The sequence below is a fragment of the Chiloscyllium plagiosum genome, chromosome 28, assembly GCF_004010195.1.
Source record: "Chiloscyllium plagiosum isolate BGI_BamShark_2017 chromosome 28, ASM401019v2, whole genome shotgun sequence".
Lineage (NCBI taxonomy): Eukaryota > Metazoa > Chordata > Chondrichthyes > Orectolobiformes > Hemiscylliidae > Chiloscyllium > Chiloscyllium plagiosum.
This window is the reverse complement of record NC_057737.1, coordinates 5,124,721-5,140,907: the sequence shown is the minus strand read 5'-3', so window position 1 is coordinate 5,140,907 and position 16,187 is coordinate 5,124,721. Positions and strand designations below refer to the sequence as shown.

General features: G+C 39.4%; 1 protein-coding gene across 3 annotated transcripts in view; it reads left to right on the top strand.

Moving 5' to 3' along the window:
- The window catches only part of med13a (mediator complex subunit 13a), a 217,668-nt gene that overhangs the window by 189,414 nt on the left and 12,067 nt on the right, over nt 1–16,187 (top strand). For 2 of the 3 annotated variants that reach the window (XM_043718104.1, XM_043718103.1), the window contains exons 24-28: nt 561–784; nt 5,076–5,218; nt 10,186–10,344; nt 12,746–12,904; nt 15,635–15,762. In XM_043718104.1, the coding sequence (XP_043574039.1) occupies nt 561–784; nt 5,076–5,218; nt 10,186–10,344; nt 12,746–12,904; nt 15,635–15,762 (813 nt within the window). Of the gene's footprint in view, nt 1–136; nt 494–560; nt 785–5,075; nt 5,219–10,185; nt 10,345–12,745; nt 12,905–15,634; nt 15,763–16,187 lie in introns of those variants that run through there. The other variant, XM_043718105.1, reaches the window with a different exon arrangement.

Here is a 16,187-nt window from a genome sequence, read left to right as displayed (position 1 = left end):
CTATCTGCTGGTACTATGTCAAACTCGAGACTGAGGCATTGAGACCAAATCAGCAATGTATGCCACCACTGGAAATCGGCCTCAGTTTATGTCCCACTGATTAGAGCTGTTGCAGTATGATATTTTTATCCCTTAGATGCTGATGGATTCTGAAGAAACACTGGCATCATATCAGACTAGCTCATTGACACTGAGGAGGCTATGGTGCCATGCTGCAACTCAGGAATATTTTTGAGGGCAAGATGCAGTACCTTTCAACTCAACTGGATACCCAGGAGTATAATGTTTGAATATTGTACTATATCTCATAATTAAAGTGGTAATTTTTAAATGTGTAATATCTCCATGCTTAAAAAAATGTCTCCCAATACAATTTTCATTCCATTTTCATCCCACTAAAAGGTTAGGAAGTGAAATAATTCGAGAAAGAAGAGTCTCAAACCTCCCTGTTGTGCAACATTACCAAGCTAGGAAATGCATTTACTCATTGGGCTATTTGTCATGTTAAAATATTTAAAATGTGACCTAATTCCAAACCTACCTTTTTCTTTTTGCTGTAGAGACCAGAGCATTTGCGGATTTATAGCCCGCCGTTTATTTTGGCTCCAGTGAAGGATAAGCAAACTGAGCTAGGAGAAACATTTGGCGAGGCGAGCCAGAAATATAATGTTCTTTTTGTTGGCTATTGCTTGTCACATGATCAGAGGTGGTTGCTTGGAACATGTACGGATCTCTATGGAGAGTTGCTGGAGACCTGTGTCATTAATATAGATGTACCAAACAGGTATGTTGACAACTGGAAAACATCAAAATAAAGGCTAATTCATCAGTTTAGTAAAAAGGCTTGTCTTAAGATTGCTAGCAGCCGAAACTGGCATTGCTTGTAGGAAAGAACAGATCATTCTAGTCAGACTGGAAGGTACATTGTATTTATGTTAACATGAAAAGAGATATATAAATAAAAAATAATATATTCTGTAAAGTTGCTTGTACATTGAAAGAAATAACGCAACCATTAGAGAGAGACAATGGTAATACATTAAATAAAATGTTAAGGTACTTTCAGTTGCTACTCATTTTAGAAGAGGCTGAACAAAATATTGCAAATAGTGACTTGACTGTAAACACCAAATAGACAAATTGATAACTAGTAGAAATACCGTAGAAGTTTGAATTAAGTGGTGTCATATTGGACTACGTTGATAAATTTCTCTATTTAAGATAAATGATGACAAGATCGTAGATGTTAGAAGAATGGAGATTGCCAGAAGTAATTTTATGAAGATGAAGCATGTTAAACAACAAGAAAGCTCTAGTTTATATGTAGTTTTCCTGTATGCCTCAAACTTGGACAACAAATAAATTTTGTGAAAAAGTAGAGTCTTTTGAAATGCTGATACCAGGAAGTATGGGACAGGCAGTGAATGCTGGCTGGCCAGCCAGGGATTCTACTTTCCACAAGTTTTTAAAACAAAATTCCACATATGGACCATAGGAGAAATGAAGTGGTATTTGAAATTGTAGGAGTGAAAAGAATTCTTAAAAAGAAGTGGCATCCAGAAAGGAAAATGCCAGTATTTCAGCCATATGAACAGAGCTGAAAAGCTGCAGCGTTCTAGAGATGGTACGCTAGATGCGTAAAGGTGGTGCAAGACAGATCAGCATAACATATCTGATAGGAATTCCCCTGACAGGAGTGGCTGCACGCAGCAGCATAATACTGATGTTTGCATTTTAAAAAAGGAAGGAATGAGTCAATCCAATGTCTGTAGTTAGAGATGATCCAACTCATTCATCCTCAAACTCATCTTCTACATGCTTCCACCAACAGAAACTCAGCATTGTTTCAGCTTGTTTTTGCCCTATGGAACCTATTCTCCCTATTTCAACATGTTGTTTTTCTTTGCTTGTTCAGTCCATTTCCATCTATATCCACATTTCTTATGATGCCTGTTGCTACCAATACAGTTTACTGCCAGTAACCATCTCCTTTTGACCACGAATATCCAATTCTTCCTGAACTCCATATCAACCAACAAGCCCTAAGGGTATTGCATTTCTTCCTTCATGGAGATCCAACACATTGAACAATTTCTCCTTTTACTCCACTCACTTTCTCCAGTTTAAAGATATTGCTATGGGAGTGTGTATAGGTTGCTGTAGCTGTCCAAGCCTTTTAATGATTATTTCACTTGGTTTTGGCTCATCATTGGCTGATACTTCTTCCTATGGTGTTTCTTGGCAGCTTTTATCCGGGTAGTTTGCTTTTTCCATCCACTGTCAGGAGCAGGACAAGGAGGCAGAATGCAGTTGTAACTTAGCTGGAAGGACTATCAAACTCATGCTGTTGGCGTTATTCTGAATTACACCAACTAAGCTAGCTACTGCTCTGTTTATGGAATATGTGGAACCTGTTCTCTACAGGTCCTCTTCCTCACTTTGTTTTTAGTACATCGATGACTGTCATGGTTGAGCTATTCTTGCCGTAAATTAGAAATTTTGATCAACTTTATTCAGATTTCAAGACATCCCTCATTTCATGTGATCCCATGTTTAACTCTTCCCTTCAGCTTCTGTTTCTCTGTTTCTGAAAATGGTGTATTAGTCAGTTTGCACTATAAGCACACTGTCATAGCCACAGCTGCATTTCCTCCCACTTTGCTGCTTCTAAAGGACCTTTTTGCTCTACCCATGGGTCTGTTTAGTCCCAAAATTTCTCCTCCTCCCAGAACCATATCAGGGGTTTTCGCATCCTCACTTTGCATTCCACCAGCCACTAAATTCAACAGATCATTCCATAATATGGAGGAATCTGCTCTTCCAGTATTCCTGAAGGACCGTTTCCTTAGTGACACACTGGTCCGTTTCTCAGCCAACCCCTTCCCTTCATTTGACATGGATCTTCTGGGAAGCACAGGAGATTCAGCACCTGGCCTTGTTTTTTCTTCGCACTGTCCAGATTCAAAAATGCTTCTGGATGATAGTGTTTTACTTGTGCTTCCATTAATTTAGCATATTCTGCTCATGGTTGCATTTCCAAATATAGTTTGGAATTGCTTTGTTGCAGAACACCTCTGATTTAATGTTATTTTAAATCCCTGCTCCTACTCCTGCTCCTGCTCCCCCCCCCCCCCCCCCCCCCCCCCCCCCCCCATTTCTTTTTTCCCTCCCTTTTCCCCCCAATTCTGATATCTCCATCCTTTGCCACCTACCTTGTGCCAATAACATGCAATATAATCTCTAGAAACAACAACTCATATTCTGATTAAGTATTTTACAGCTAAGTTGAACAATTTCAGATTGTGATGTAAGCTCACAATACATTATTGTTACTTGGAAGCTTCTGTTCTAAAGTAGAGGGAGAAATGGACTTTAGTTTTCAGTGCCATGAAGTCTTGTTCAGTTTTAGTTTTCAAAATCAGAAAGTAATTTTGAACAATAAGGTTAAAGCAATATTTCAAAGAAACCAGTTGATTTTAGAGAAATGACTAGCATTGCCCCCACTTCCAATAAGTAATTGCTTAAGCTATTTGCGGACTTGAACTTTACAACTCGGAGATAAACAGATTGATTCAGAGAAGAGTTGTGTATTCAAAACAGTCCAGACAGGGCTGGGAGAAGCCCTGATTTGCTTAGAAGAACCAGTCCTCAGTAGTGTAGTGGTTAGTAACCCTGCCTGTCACGCGGGAGACCGGGGTTCAATTCTCTGCCGGGGAGGCAGCAGTACTTTGAGTGTCTAGCTCCATACCTCAAGCCAGGAGTGCCGGATTCAAGTCCTGTTTGCTCCTGAGGTGTGCATTAACATCTCCAAGCGGACTGCTCATGAAAACAATCTAACCAACATAGAAAACCTATGGGGCGATACGGTGGCTCAGTGATTAGCACTGCTGCCTCACAGCACCAGGGTCCCAGGTTCGATTTTAGCCTCAGGCAACTGTCTATGCGGAGTTTGCACATTCTCCCTGTGTCTGTGTGGGTTTCCTCTGGGTGCTCCGGTTTTCTCCCACAGTCCAAAGATGTGCAGGTTAGGCCAATTGACCATGCTAACTTGCCCATACTGTTAGGTGCATTAGTCAGAGGGAAATGGGTCTGGTTGGGTTACTCTTTGGAGGATCGGTGTGGACTTGGTGGGCCGAAGGGCCTGTTTCCACACTGTAGGGAATCTAATCGAAAACTCCAAAATATGGTAGCTGTGGAGTTCCCAAGAGAGAATAACATCCTATAAGGCTACTGAAGCAAGGAATTTTAAAGAAGCCATCTTTGTACCGTTGAGCTGGGTTAGTAGTTTGTTTATAGGCCTTGGGGGAGAGAGATTAATTGAAGAAAATTGCAAGTTAATATAAAACATAAAAACTCTGAGCAGAAGCTAGGCACAGAAATGTGCTGAAAAGGAAACCAATTACAATGGTGCCACAGCTTTAGCATGGAGATGAGAGGGATCCTTTACTGATGTTTGTGTCTGTGAGGTTGTTGGGTTAAACGAGTTGAAACTTGCTTTCTGATATTTGTAATGATTTTTTTTTCCAGATGTAAAATAGTAAACCAAACGAGAACATGTTTTCTTTTGTGTAATAAACTTTGGCATTCTCTTGTCAAAAATATATTTGTAACCTCTTGTGACTATGTTCAATGACTGACCTCCTCAGTAAACTAAAAGAAATAGAACCTATGATTTGTCCTGCCATAACCATTAGCTGAGATCATCACCTCTGCCCCCACATTTTTGGACTACTACAACTGGAAATGATTTTCTTATGCAAGTACCTCCTAAACCAATCCCCGAGTTTATTTGTGAATTCCATTATTATCATTTACGTTGCACCACCATTATTTTGTCATTTGACTCCTCTTGCCTTCCACCCCATTAGACCTTTCCTTTTGTTGTTTCACCGCCTGCCCTTTTCACTTTTTTTCTTGCAACCTGTTGATCCCTAACTACTACTTGTTCTGAAGAAGGAGATCATTAACTTGAAATTTTATCACTGTTTCTATCTCTATACAGGTTATGTAAATTATTGAGTATTTCTTGAACGATCTATTCTTACTAAAGTGGTGATTTTTATTTAATCTGACAGGGCTCGCAGACGGAAAGGTTCACCCCGGAGAATGGGATTGCAAAAACTCTGGGATTGGTGTTTGGGCATCATGCAGATGACATCACTACCCTGGAGGGTTGTCATTGGGCGGCTTGGGAGGATAGGACATGGAGAATTAAAAGGTAAAACAAATGAACATCCAACAGCATCTTATAAACTTGTACACTGCACATTTATTTAATTTTTTTTGGAGTGTTCTGGAAGATTTTTCTGCCAACTATTAGCTTCAAATGTGAATTCTGATTTAATGTTTGTTTTCATAAGGCATATATTAAAGAGCAATTTTATCATACCCGTACTATTACTCATTGAATTGGGTCGTATGATCTTTTGTAAGGCGAATGTTGATTCATAACCTACAACATGGTTTTCCACTACCAGAGATAAGTTTGGACCAAACAGAGTTCAGTCATTGGTGGGAGAACTATGCATTATTCCAAAATGCTTGAAATTTTAGGCTGCAGTTACAGTAACATGTACTCCAAGATTTGAGGACAAGCACCAGTGCAGTTCAGAGAGGCTGCTGTACTGGCCAGTGCTTCATATTTACATGACAGTTAAAATCAACATCCTGCCGCCTCCAGTAGTTGATATAGATATTGAAAATCATGACATTAATTAAAGAATAGAGAAGTTTCCTACTAAACTGGGCAATTTATTCCATAAACAATAAAACTACTGCATGTAAATTGGATGTTGGTATTGATTTACAACAATGACTGCAATTGATTGATTTTTTTTTAAATGTAAGAACATAAGATGTAGGAGCAGAAGTAGGTCATTTAGCCCATTGAGTCTATTTTACTATTCATGGCTGATCTCTCAATCCTCAACTGTACTTTCCTGCCTTACGCCTATAACCCCGATTCCCTTTCTGAATAAAAGTCTGTCTATCTCAATCTTGAACGTATCTAACATTTCAGTAAGATCACCATTTATTTTTCCAAACTTCAATGAGATCAAGATCACCCTGACCTAACGAGAAGATCCCTCATACCTGGGAACAACCTAATGAATTTTCTCTGAACTGCCTCCATTGTCAGTATATGATTCCTTCAATACGGAAACAAAATTGTCCACAGTACTGTAGATGTAGTATGCCTATGCTTTGTAGTTTCAGTAAGAAATGCCCCATCCTGACCAACTTCTCTTTTAACTCCTCTCACTTCCTTCAGGGTAGAGGTGTGGCCATGGATACCTGCATGGCCCCCAGTTATGCCCATCTCTCTCTGGAGTACACGGAGCCTTCCTTGTTCCAGTCCTATTACGGCTCTCACCCACAACTCTTTCACTGGTGTATTGAAATATCATCACTGTTGGTTCTTTCTCTTGTCCAGAATTGGAAAAGTTTATCAATTTTGCTACAAATTTCCATTCTGTTCTCATCTTCTCCTGGTCTACCTCTGACTCCTCCCTTCCCTTCCTCGACATCTCTGTTTCCATTTCTGGGGATAGGCTGATCACCAATATCTACTCCAAACCAACTGACTTCCATAGTTACCTTAACACTGTTATATCCTCAGCCTATTCCATTTTCCCAATTCCTCCGTCATCATCGCATCTGTTCTGATGATGCCAATTTCGACAAGGGGTGTCTCTGAAATATTGACCCTCTTCCTTAAGCAAGGATTCCCCATAGTTGACATGCCCCTTAGCCAGGTACGACCCATCTGCCCTCCCACAACAACGATAAGGTCCCATTTGTTCTTATCCACATCTAGAGGATCGATAGCTGCAGTTTCTGTCACCTCCAGTGGGATGCCACCACCAGACATATATTCCCCTCCCCTCCCTTGTCAATTCCCACAAGGACTGTTCCCTCCGATACACCCTGATACACTCCTCCTTCATTCCCAATACTCAGTCCACTGCCCCACGGCACTTTCCCTTGCAATCGCAGAAGATGTAACACCTGTTTGTTTACTTGCTCCCTCCTCTGTATCCAAAGGCCCAAACACATATCTCAAATGAAGCAACACTTTATCTATACCACTCAATTTAGTCTACTGCATTTGATGCTCACAATGTAGTTTCCTGTGCATTGGGGAAATTAAGCATGCACTGGGTGACCACTTTGCAGGGCATCTACAAAGTAGACCCTGAACTTCCAGTTGCCTGCCACTTCAACACACCATCTTGTTCCCTGGCTAACGTCTCTGTCACAGGCTTGCTGCAGTGCTCCAGTGAAGCCAAGTGCAACCTGAAAGAACAGCACCTAAATTTCTGCCTTGGAACTCTACAGCTTCTGGAGTTCAACAATTTTAGGGTTTGAGGCACCTTCTCCCATATCCTTACCCAACCCCACCACACCACACAAGGCCTTGTTATTATATGATCTGCTATTATACACAACCCATTGTTAGCCTCTAATTGACCCCTTTAATAACAATGCATTCTCCTAGGCTGATTATTATCCATTTCTTTGTCTATCCAATTGTTCTTTTCTCTCTTTGGGCTCTATGTCCAACCGTCGTTTGCTGCTTACCCCTCCCCACAACCAACATTCTGCATTAAAAAGAAACTTTCTTCTAGCTACCATCATTTTTGAGGAAGAGTCACAGTTCTTTCGGTTTTTATTGTCTATTTTTATACTCCATTCCCTTTTAAATAAAGGCCAACATTCCTTTACTTTCCCATTACCTTGTGAACGTGTATAGTAGCTTTTTGTGATTCATGCATGAGGATTCCCAAATCTCTCTACACTGCAGCTTTCTGCAGTCTTTCTCCATTCAGATAATATTCAACTCCTCTATACTTGCCTTCCAAATGGACAACCTCACATTTTCCCATATTATGTCCCATCTGCCAAGTTTTGGTATATTCAATCTCTCTATATTCCTCTGAAGACACTGTCATCCTCAGCACTTGCCTTCCCACCTGTTTTTGTAAACGTGGCAATTGTATATCTACTTCCCTCATCCCATTCATTAATATATATTGTAAATAATTGTGGGCCAACACAGATTCATGTGGTACTCTGCTAGTTACAGGTTGCCATCCTAAAAATGCCTCATTATTTCCCCTACTTTGTCTTCTGTTGGTTAGCCAATCATCTAACCCTGCTAATATATTACCTCTTGTACCATGAATTCTTATTAAGTAACCCAATTTGTGGTACTTACCAAATGGTTTTTAGATATTAAAAATATTCTATATTAAGATTCTCATGTCTGTAACAATGCAACGTACACTCCCTCTTTTGGCACTGATGTTTGTTTTTTTTTCTACCCATTTTGCTGTCACTGTATTGTGGACTCCCTGGGTAATGTTATGGGAGACTTGCAACATGGAAATGTTAGTTTGTGTCATTTTTAATGCCGGTTTATTATAAAGTATAGCTTTGTGCTTTAAATATCCTGTGTAGAAGGTCACAATTGTAGACATTTTTGTTATGGACCAGGCCAGATCCTTCAGAACTTTTCTAGAATGTAGCCCAGACCCTAACTTTGTTAGTTGTTTTAAGCAGGTGTGAAGTGGATATTCCAGGAGAGAATCAGCTGGTCAAGCCACTTAGTTTTAAACAAAATAGAATTTATTCACAAGATTACTGAATGAAGCACAAAAAATAGAAAACAGAATACCAAATAACTTAACCTCTCCGAAAACCCAACACATCATCCCAAGTTAATGATGCTGTTCCAAATACAAAGTCCCCATAAACACCCCTTGGCACAAAAGGTAAAATCAGACATATGTTCTTACAGGATAGAAGTCTGAGAGAGAGTACCAGCCTAGACCTGCTTCTGTGGGTCCATCAGCCTTTTTTCACACTACTGCTAAACACCAAACTAAATCAGAGAGAAGGTTAAAGTGAGGACAGCAGATGCTGGAGATTAGAGTCGAGTGTGTGGTGCTGAAAAAGCGCAACAGGTCAGGCAGCATCCAAGGAGCAGCAGAATCTACATTTCGCGCAAAAGCGCATCATCGTCCCTTCTCCTTCCTAATGAAGGGCTTTTGCCCGAAATGTCGATTGTCATGCTGCTTGGATGCTGCCTGACCTGCTGTGCTTTTCCAGCACCACAAATCAGAGAAAAACTGAGCTGGGCGAACTGGCTACTCCCCTTTCATTATACAAGTGTGTTTTTTAAACTTGAAAGCCTTCTCCATGAGGCAGTATCTGTTATCATCAAAATGGCTCTAAAACTCTACGCCCCAGACTTTCCGGAGTTTGTGTTGTCTACAACCTCTCTGCAAAAAAAAAAGCAAGTTTTGCATAACCTTATTAAAGGAGGAAGCTTTGTCGCAACCTGTTCAGATGTGTTGTGTCGCATATCTGGAGCAGGTTGGACTTCAATCCAGGTCTCCTAACACTGTGCCACAAGAACCCTTGAGGCCCTTCTCTTTCATGCTAACTCCTGGCAGATCTTATTAAATGCCATTGTTCATTTTTGAATTTCTCAGGTCAGAGGGCAGAGTCCCACCTTCTTGCAGTCTCATTTTTTGGAAATGTGCTTTCTAATGGAATCACCATTCCGTTCATTTGATAGTGATCATGAGCAGGAACTCTCTTGTTGTCTTCAGTGTAATGAATACCAATGTGGCAACATAATAGAATGATAGAAATGGCCAGAAGTAATTTTGTGAACATGAAGCATGTTAACAAGAAGAAAGGTCATATTTATATCCAATTTTCTTGTTTGCCTCAAACTTGGACAGCAAATAAAGTCTGTGAAAGAAAATAGTCTTTTGAAATGTTGATACCAGGATGTATGGGGCAGGTAGTGAATGCTGGCCAGACAATGTCCCATGAATGAATAGAAAAAAGTAATTGAAATCAGCTGACAGGGAATCAGTTGGAAATTTGGGAGTATTAAAAAGTGCTTAATCCTTGGAGCACTTTTTTTTTACTGGTTTGGTGAGTCTTTAGTTCATGAAACTAAGGTTTAATAATCGTATTAATCTAGCAGACAATGGATGTCACAAATGTTTTACCTTTTATGACTTTAAAAGTGACACCTAGGCTGTTGCATTATACAGCACAGCACATCCACCTACAGAGCTGTTCAGAAAATCCTTTAATCTTCAGTGCATAATCTTCAGTGCTGTTTTGTTGTTTCACTAACTCGTGCTAATCTTTTATATTCTGCAGACTGGAGTTGTTTGCTTGGTCGTCGCACTTTGCAGTCCCTCAGCCGGCACCTGAAGGATACTTGCAGAATGTGTGGTATTTCTGCAGCTGATTCTCCAAGCATCCTTAGTGCTTGTTTGGTTGCTATGGAACCACAGGGATCGTTTGTGATAATGCCTGGTGAGAACAGTTTATGGAATATGCAGTTTGTTACTGATAAGTTTCAATTTGTCTGGGATGCATCATTATTTATGAGGTAATATACTACAACACAATAGTGTTGGTTCTAAAATAAATTATTAACTTGCTGAAGAAAATGAGTTGTACCTGTGTTCTGGTTGGACATTTCAGTTCTCCATTTGTACAGTGGCTCTTGTTGGTCACCCGACAAATGTAAATTCTAAAAACAAAACGTGATGTGCAGCTTTAATAATTTAACCACCTTTTCTGATGCATGATTTTCAGACTGGGAAACGTTGGCATTGGTCAGTTTTGGATCCATTAATTTTTTTTTTGAAATTTGATTTGATGCATTTATTGTCACATGTATTTTATTACAAAAGTGAAAGGTATTGCATAGTGTTGCCACTCTCAAGTGTCATCTTAAAACACGAAAAGAAAACCAAAACGTTGAATGTACAGGCAAAAAAAAGAAATAAAATTCAACTTTACAGTCTTTAAGTGCTCAGTCATGGGTCTAGAGTGGCCAGCCATGTGTCACCTTGCCATGCTGCCACATCAAGAATCGCCACTTTTAACTTGTTATAGATTACCCAGACTTGGGTTTAGGAACAGTATTAGAACATGTGTAGTTGTAAATTTGGCATAGTGAATAGTAATATAGATGGTAGGTTGAGCAGAGGTGTGGCAGGGCCATCATTATGGAGAAGTGTGCATTCATGCATTTTGGAAGGGCTATTATGAAAAGACAGTACACCTTAAATGGCTCAATTTTGAAAAGATGTAGATGAGCAGAAGGGCTATGGGTTCAATCCAAGACTTTAAAAGTAGCAGAGAATGTTGATAAAATAGTTTTAAAAACAATGCATGGGTTACTTGGGCTTATCAATAGAGACACAGAATATAATACTACCAATAACATGGCAATTACAGTATTCAAGGACAAGGCCCATCACTACCTCCTCAGGACAGCTAAGAATGCTTGTTAATTGGGGCTTTGATGTCATCACCTAAATCTTAATGAAGAAAAAAGAAATAGGGAGCAGTTTAGTGTATTAAAGGCAGATATTAAAATTGAAATGGGTAGAAGGCTTTATGACCAAACATATTGGTACTCAATTGTGAGGCATCATACTGGTACATTTTGGTTGCACTAGTGTTTTACTAAGGGTCGACTTTTTTCTTTTCAAAGTTATGTTGAGAAGGTAACCAGAAAAGTAAGTCCCTATTGTCTCATATGACCATTTAGATTCTACCAGCAACAAGAACTTTATTGGTAGGAGTCCTGTTACATAAATGACACTATGCTATTGTGGGTAAAGATGCCTGAGCTCTGCAAAGTGGGGTCTTTGTTTGTTGGCTACCTATCAAATTTAATATTTTTTTCCACGTAATTCTGTGTACGTTTGGTGATATTTGTTGTTAGATTAACCAGTTTACATGCCTAAGAAGTTAATCTCTCTCTCAACCTTTCGTTCATATTTGAAGATCCCAACAAATTGTCAAAAGTTAGGAGTGTTACTTTGTTGACTGGGCATGCTGATAATTTGTGTTATGTTGTTGGTTAATATTGTTTTTTCCTATATGAAGGATTCACTATTAATGTAGAAAATATTCTATGTATTTTCATTATATAAACCTGTAATGTAAAATGCAGACATGTTATGGAGTGGAACTCAAGCAATATTGGATAACAGAAGGTCAGTGTTGCTGGCTTCATATTTACAGACATGGGGCAAGGAACTAGAAGAGCTCAGGAAATTGGATTATGTATAAAAATAATCCAATTATTATTATACATTTGAGAAATGCTAACATTAGAGTGCCCTATAATGTTGACAGTGTCTGAAAATTAATTTTTGAAGTGCTGTTAATGGAAGCTTCCATTACACAATGACTGTGTCTGGGAAGCAGTGACTTGAACGATAACTTCTTTAGTGGTTAAGGGAGAAATGTTAGGCAGATTGCTGAGGAAACTACATACAGTTTTTAAAATAAAGCTAAAGACTCTTTACCATTGAAAAACTGTTGCCTTTGATGTATGGTAGAACAGGTGCATAATTTAGAACATATTAAATCTTTCTAGCTTTGGTAATTAACATCAGGAGTTCAGAGACTTCATGAAGAGTGACTTTGGTGTAAGTCTCTCCAAGGTATCAGCAAATCACAGTTTGCGACTTTTTTTCTCCCAAAGTTTGGAATGGTGTGAACAACAGGAGCTAGTTCGCTGCATTAAAGAGTGCAGTTCTTTTGAACTGGGTGCTTATATCCTGAAGTCATTGGAAATAAACTTTCTTTTTATACTCTTACTCATTTGGATTATTGTTGAGTAGTTAACAGAAGATCTTATTTTTTTGAAACGTTGGTTTAAGACAAAGCTTTCTTTTAAATCTTGTTGCAGATTCTGTGTCTGTTGGGTCAGTGTTTGGTCGTGGCACATCACTCAACATGCAGACGTCGCAACTGAGCACGCCACAGGATACATCATGCACTCACATCCTAGTGTTTCCTACCTCCGCAATGGTGCAAGTGCCAACTGGGAGCTATGAAATAAACGTTGGTTAGTCATGGATGTTGTCTGTTGCCTTGATATATGTTGGATTCTTACAAATGATGTTTTTACAGTATTTGAATTGGGATGTAATCTCTCATTTTTCTGTTTCAATTGTTGATTTATGGACCGTATTGTAGCCCTGTCTACTGGTTGGTGACTCAGCTGGTGCACCATTTCCTAATTCAGCGATGAGTAGGTGATTATGGATTTAGTTTGTTTCATTTTGAATGGTTAGATAGGTCAGTCCTGAAGCAGAAACCTGCTTCATGACCTTTTTAGTGGCTCCTCAAGTTTATCTAGTAACTTGCTCAGCTCTTCAGAGCACGGAAGGCTTCATGCTCAGTATTTGATGCTTGTTAGCTTATTGCAGCTGTAATAACGACAGGAGTGTTACATTTGGCTTCAATACTTCATTGTTTGTGGTAGATGGAAAACCAGAACCACGTTTGGATTTGAAGGCCCTGGGTTGTGAAAGAAGTTCAGTGAAGATTCTTGCTTCACCAATGCTGGGTGAAATGCACATATGAATACTTGAGCAAGTTATTTTCAGCTGTATTGAATTGAAATAAAAATGAATGGTTGTACAAGATGGGGTATCTTGTTGGAAATGTCAAAAAGCTATCTGGTAGGTGATTTTTAAAATGAAGGCAAAATTTTAGCCATTTTTAAAATCTCAACTCAAAATGCTTAATGTGCCTCCCTTGAAAAATCCCAAGCTAATGTAGGATACTTTGAGTAACAATCTACACTTGGTTTCTGCTGCAAGTGACATGATAGATAGAAGCACCATCTATGGTATTGGAACCTGTGTGGATTTAAGATTTGGTTCTCTGCTAGAAAAGGGTTTGCGATATTACCATTCAGCTTATAAGCCAAGGATGGGAAAATTTGACCAGTGTTCCAACTTTGGTTATCTGCTGGATAGAATACATGGTTAGAATCCTAGAATTTTACTGTACAGGAGGAGGTCATTGCCTCTGTACCGGCACCCAAAAGAGCTACCCAGCTGATCCTATTCTCCAGCCCTCTCTCTATTGCCCTCTAAATGTATCTGTTTCAAATGTATATCTCTTTGAAACCTTGGCACTTGGCTCTGCCACTCTCCCAGGCAGCACGTTCCAAATCCTAACAACTCCTGAGAAAAGAAGTTTCTCCTCATCTCCTTCCTAACTCTTACTTGACGGTCTTGAAATTGTGACCCCCTAGTTATCATCAGCAGTGCTTCGTCTGGAGGCTCGCTGAAGATGTTACCTAGTGTGGTGACAAAATGTCTGAAAATGAACCATCTAGCTCAGCGAGCAAACCTACATCCAGAACCTCAACCTGAGTACAAATCTTCTCAAAACTCGCTTCAACTCCTATCTCTAGTCTGAGAAGTGCTACTTTCTGTTTCCTGTCTTTTAGCCAACTTCTAATCCAAGCTACCACGGACCTATCAGATCCAAACATTCCTAATTTGCTAATTACCCTGCCATGTGATAATATATCAATGCTTTCTGAAGGTCCAAATATGCAACATCCACAGCACTGTCTGTGTCACCTCATTAAAATTAAATTTGCCAGACACGACTTTAACAAAGCCATGTTGACTATTAACTTATTTTTCTGTGTATATTGATCTTATCCCTTATTATGGCCTCCATCAGTTTTCACACTATTAATGTCAAGCTAATTGTTCTGTAGTTTTCTAGGTTATCCTTTGTTCCTTCCTTAAACATTTGTGATCTTCCAATCCTTCTTTTAGAGAAGCCTGGAAACCTTCTGTTAACAACTGTGTAATTTTCGCCCTTACTTCTCAGCAATCTAGAACGCGTCCCATTGCGGTCTGGTGGCTTCTTTACCTGGGTTCTGCAGCCTTTCTAGCAACTTGTCTTTATCACTTTACTGCTCAGTTGCTCAACACCTGTGTTTTCAACTGGTTGATTAACCCTTTAATAATTTGTAGATGCACACATGAAGAATGGTTGTTAATGGAGAGGTACTTTGTGGGTTATTTAGGCCAGGGGAGGGGAAAGTGTGAACTTACATACCAGGATCATTTGGGAGGGGCAGGAACTAATTCCTCCCATTACTCTGCATTGGAGTTCTCTAACCTTTTTGAGTGGAGGAATTTGTATTTCAGTTTTTTTTCTGTCTCAGGGCAGGTGATTCATTTTCAGGTAATGAGGCAATGATGGTGATTACTGCTGATGTGATGGGGTGTTGACAGGCCCAAAAGATGAGTGAGTGAGGGAGCAAGTTAGTGAAACTGATTTGTTCCCCTCTGTCTCTTCCCTGATTCGGGCAATGGCATCACATTCTTCATGGGGACTGACACTTTCTGAACTGTTCCACCCTTGTTCATGGTCCCTGTCTCGTCACTAACTTGGTTCCAGCAGCACAGATCTGACTTCCTTACTCGCTGTCCACATTTAAGTATCTGTTATTGGAAACAGGTGATGAGTACTTGGAGATTGATGCTTGATGTTGGAACATTGATTTGAACTATTACAGCCACATCCTGCTGGTGATAACAAAGTAGGGACTGAACTTTGCAATATTCCATCAGTGTTTCAATGTACTACTTTAATCAGGCTATGGTGAATGAAAGTGTCATGTTAAGTTTCTATTAACGGAAGAACTTTCACTATAGAGTTGTTTGTTGCAAAACATAACGCAGAAAACTTGCTGATCATTTATAAGTTGATTTGAACTTGTTCTCTATTCTTATCCAACTGGCTTTGATTTGATTTGCAGAGGAAATGGGAATCTTTGAATTACTGGACCCAGATGATGATCTCATAATTAACTTGCCAGCATCTCCATCCACATCCCCGGTACATTCACCAGGGTCCCATTATCCACACGGTGGTGACACGGGCAAGGTGAGGATGTTGTTTTATCACATTTGTTTCTCCTTTATAAAATTGTTACTTAATATTTCTGTAAATCACGGTACAGAGGAGAAGACTATTTGGTACATTTTAGTTCATTTATGAAAACTCTTCTGTCTTTCTCTTTACCTCTTCCAGGCCGATAATGTCAAAAATTCCTTAAATATTTCCAAAGTTTTACTGTATTTGTATTCTGCCGGGATGAGGTTTTTTCATAGCCTTTGAGAAAAGAATTACATCTTGGTGTCAGTCTTAAATTGGTGTGTCAGTCTGACTCTTTCCCTTTGTCATACTGTCATGATAATAATATGAACTGTTTTCGTACAGTGTCTTTCACCCACCTTTCAGTTGCTTCTCATTTCTATACTCTTCCCTTTCGGGTTCCATAATGTGTTCTGACATTTAGTAAGTGGTAT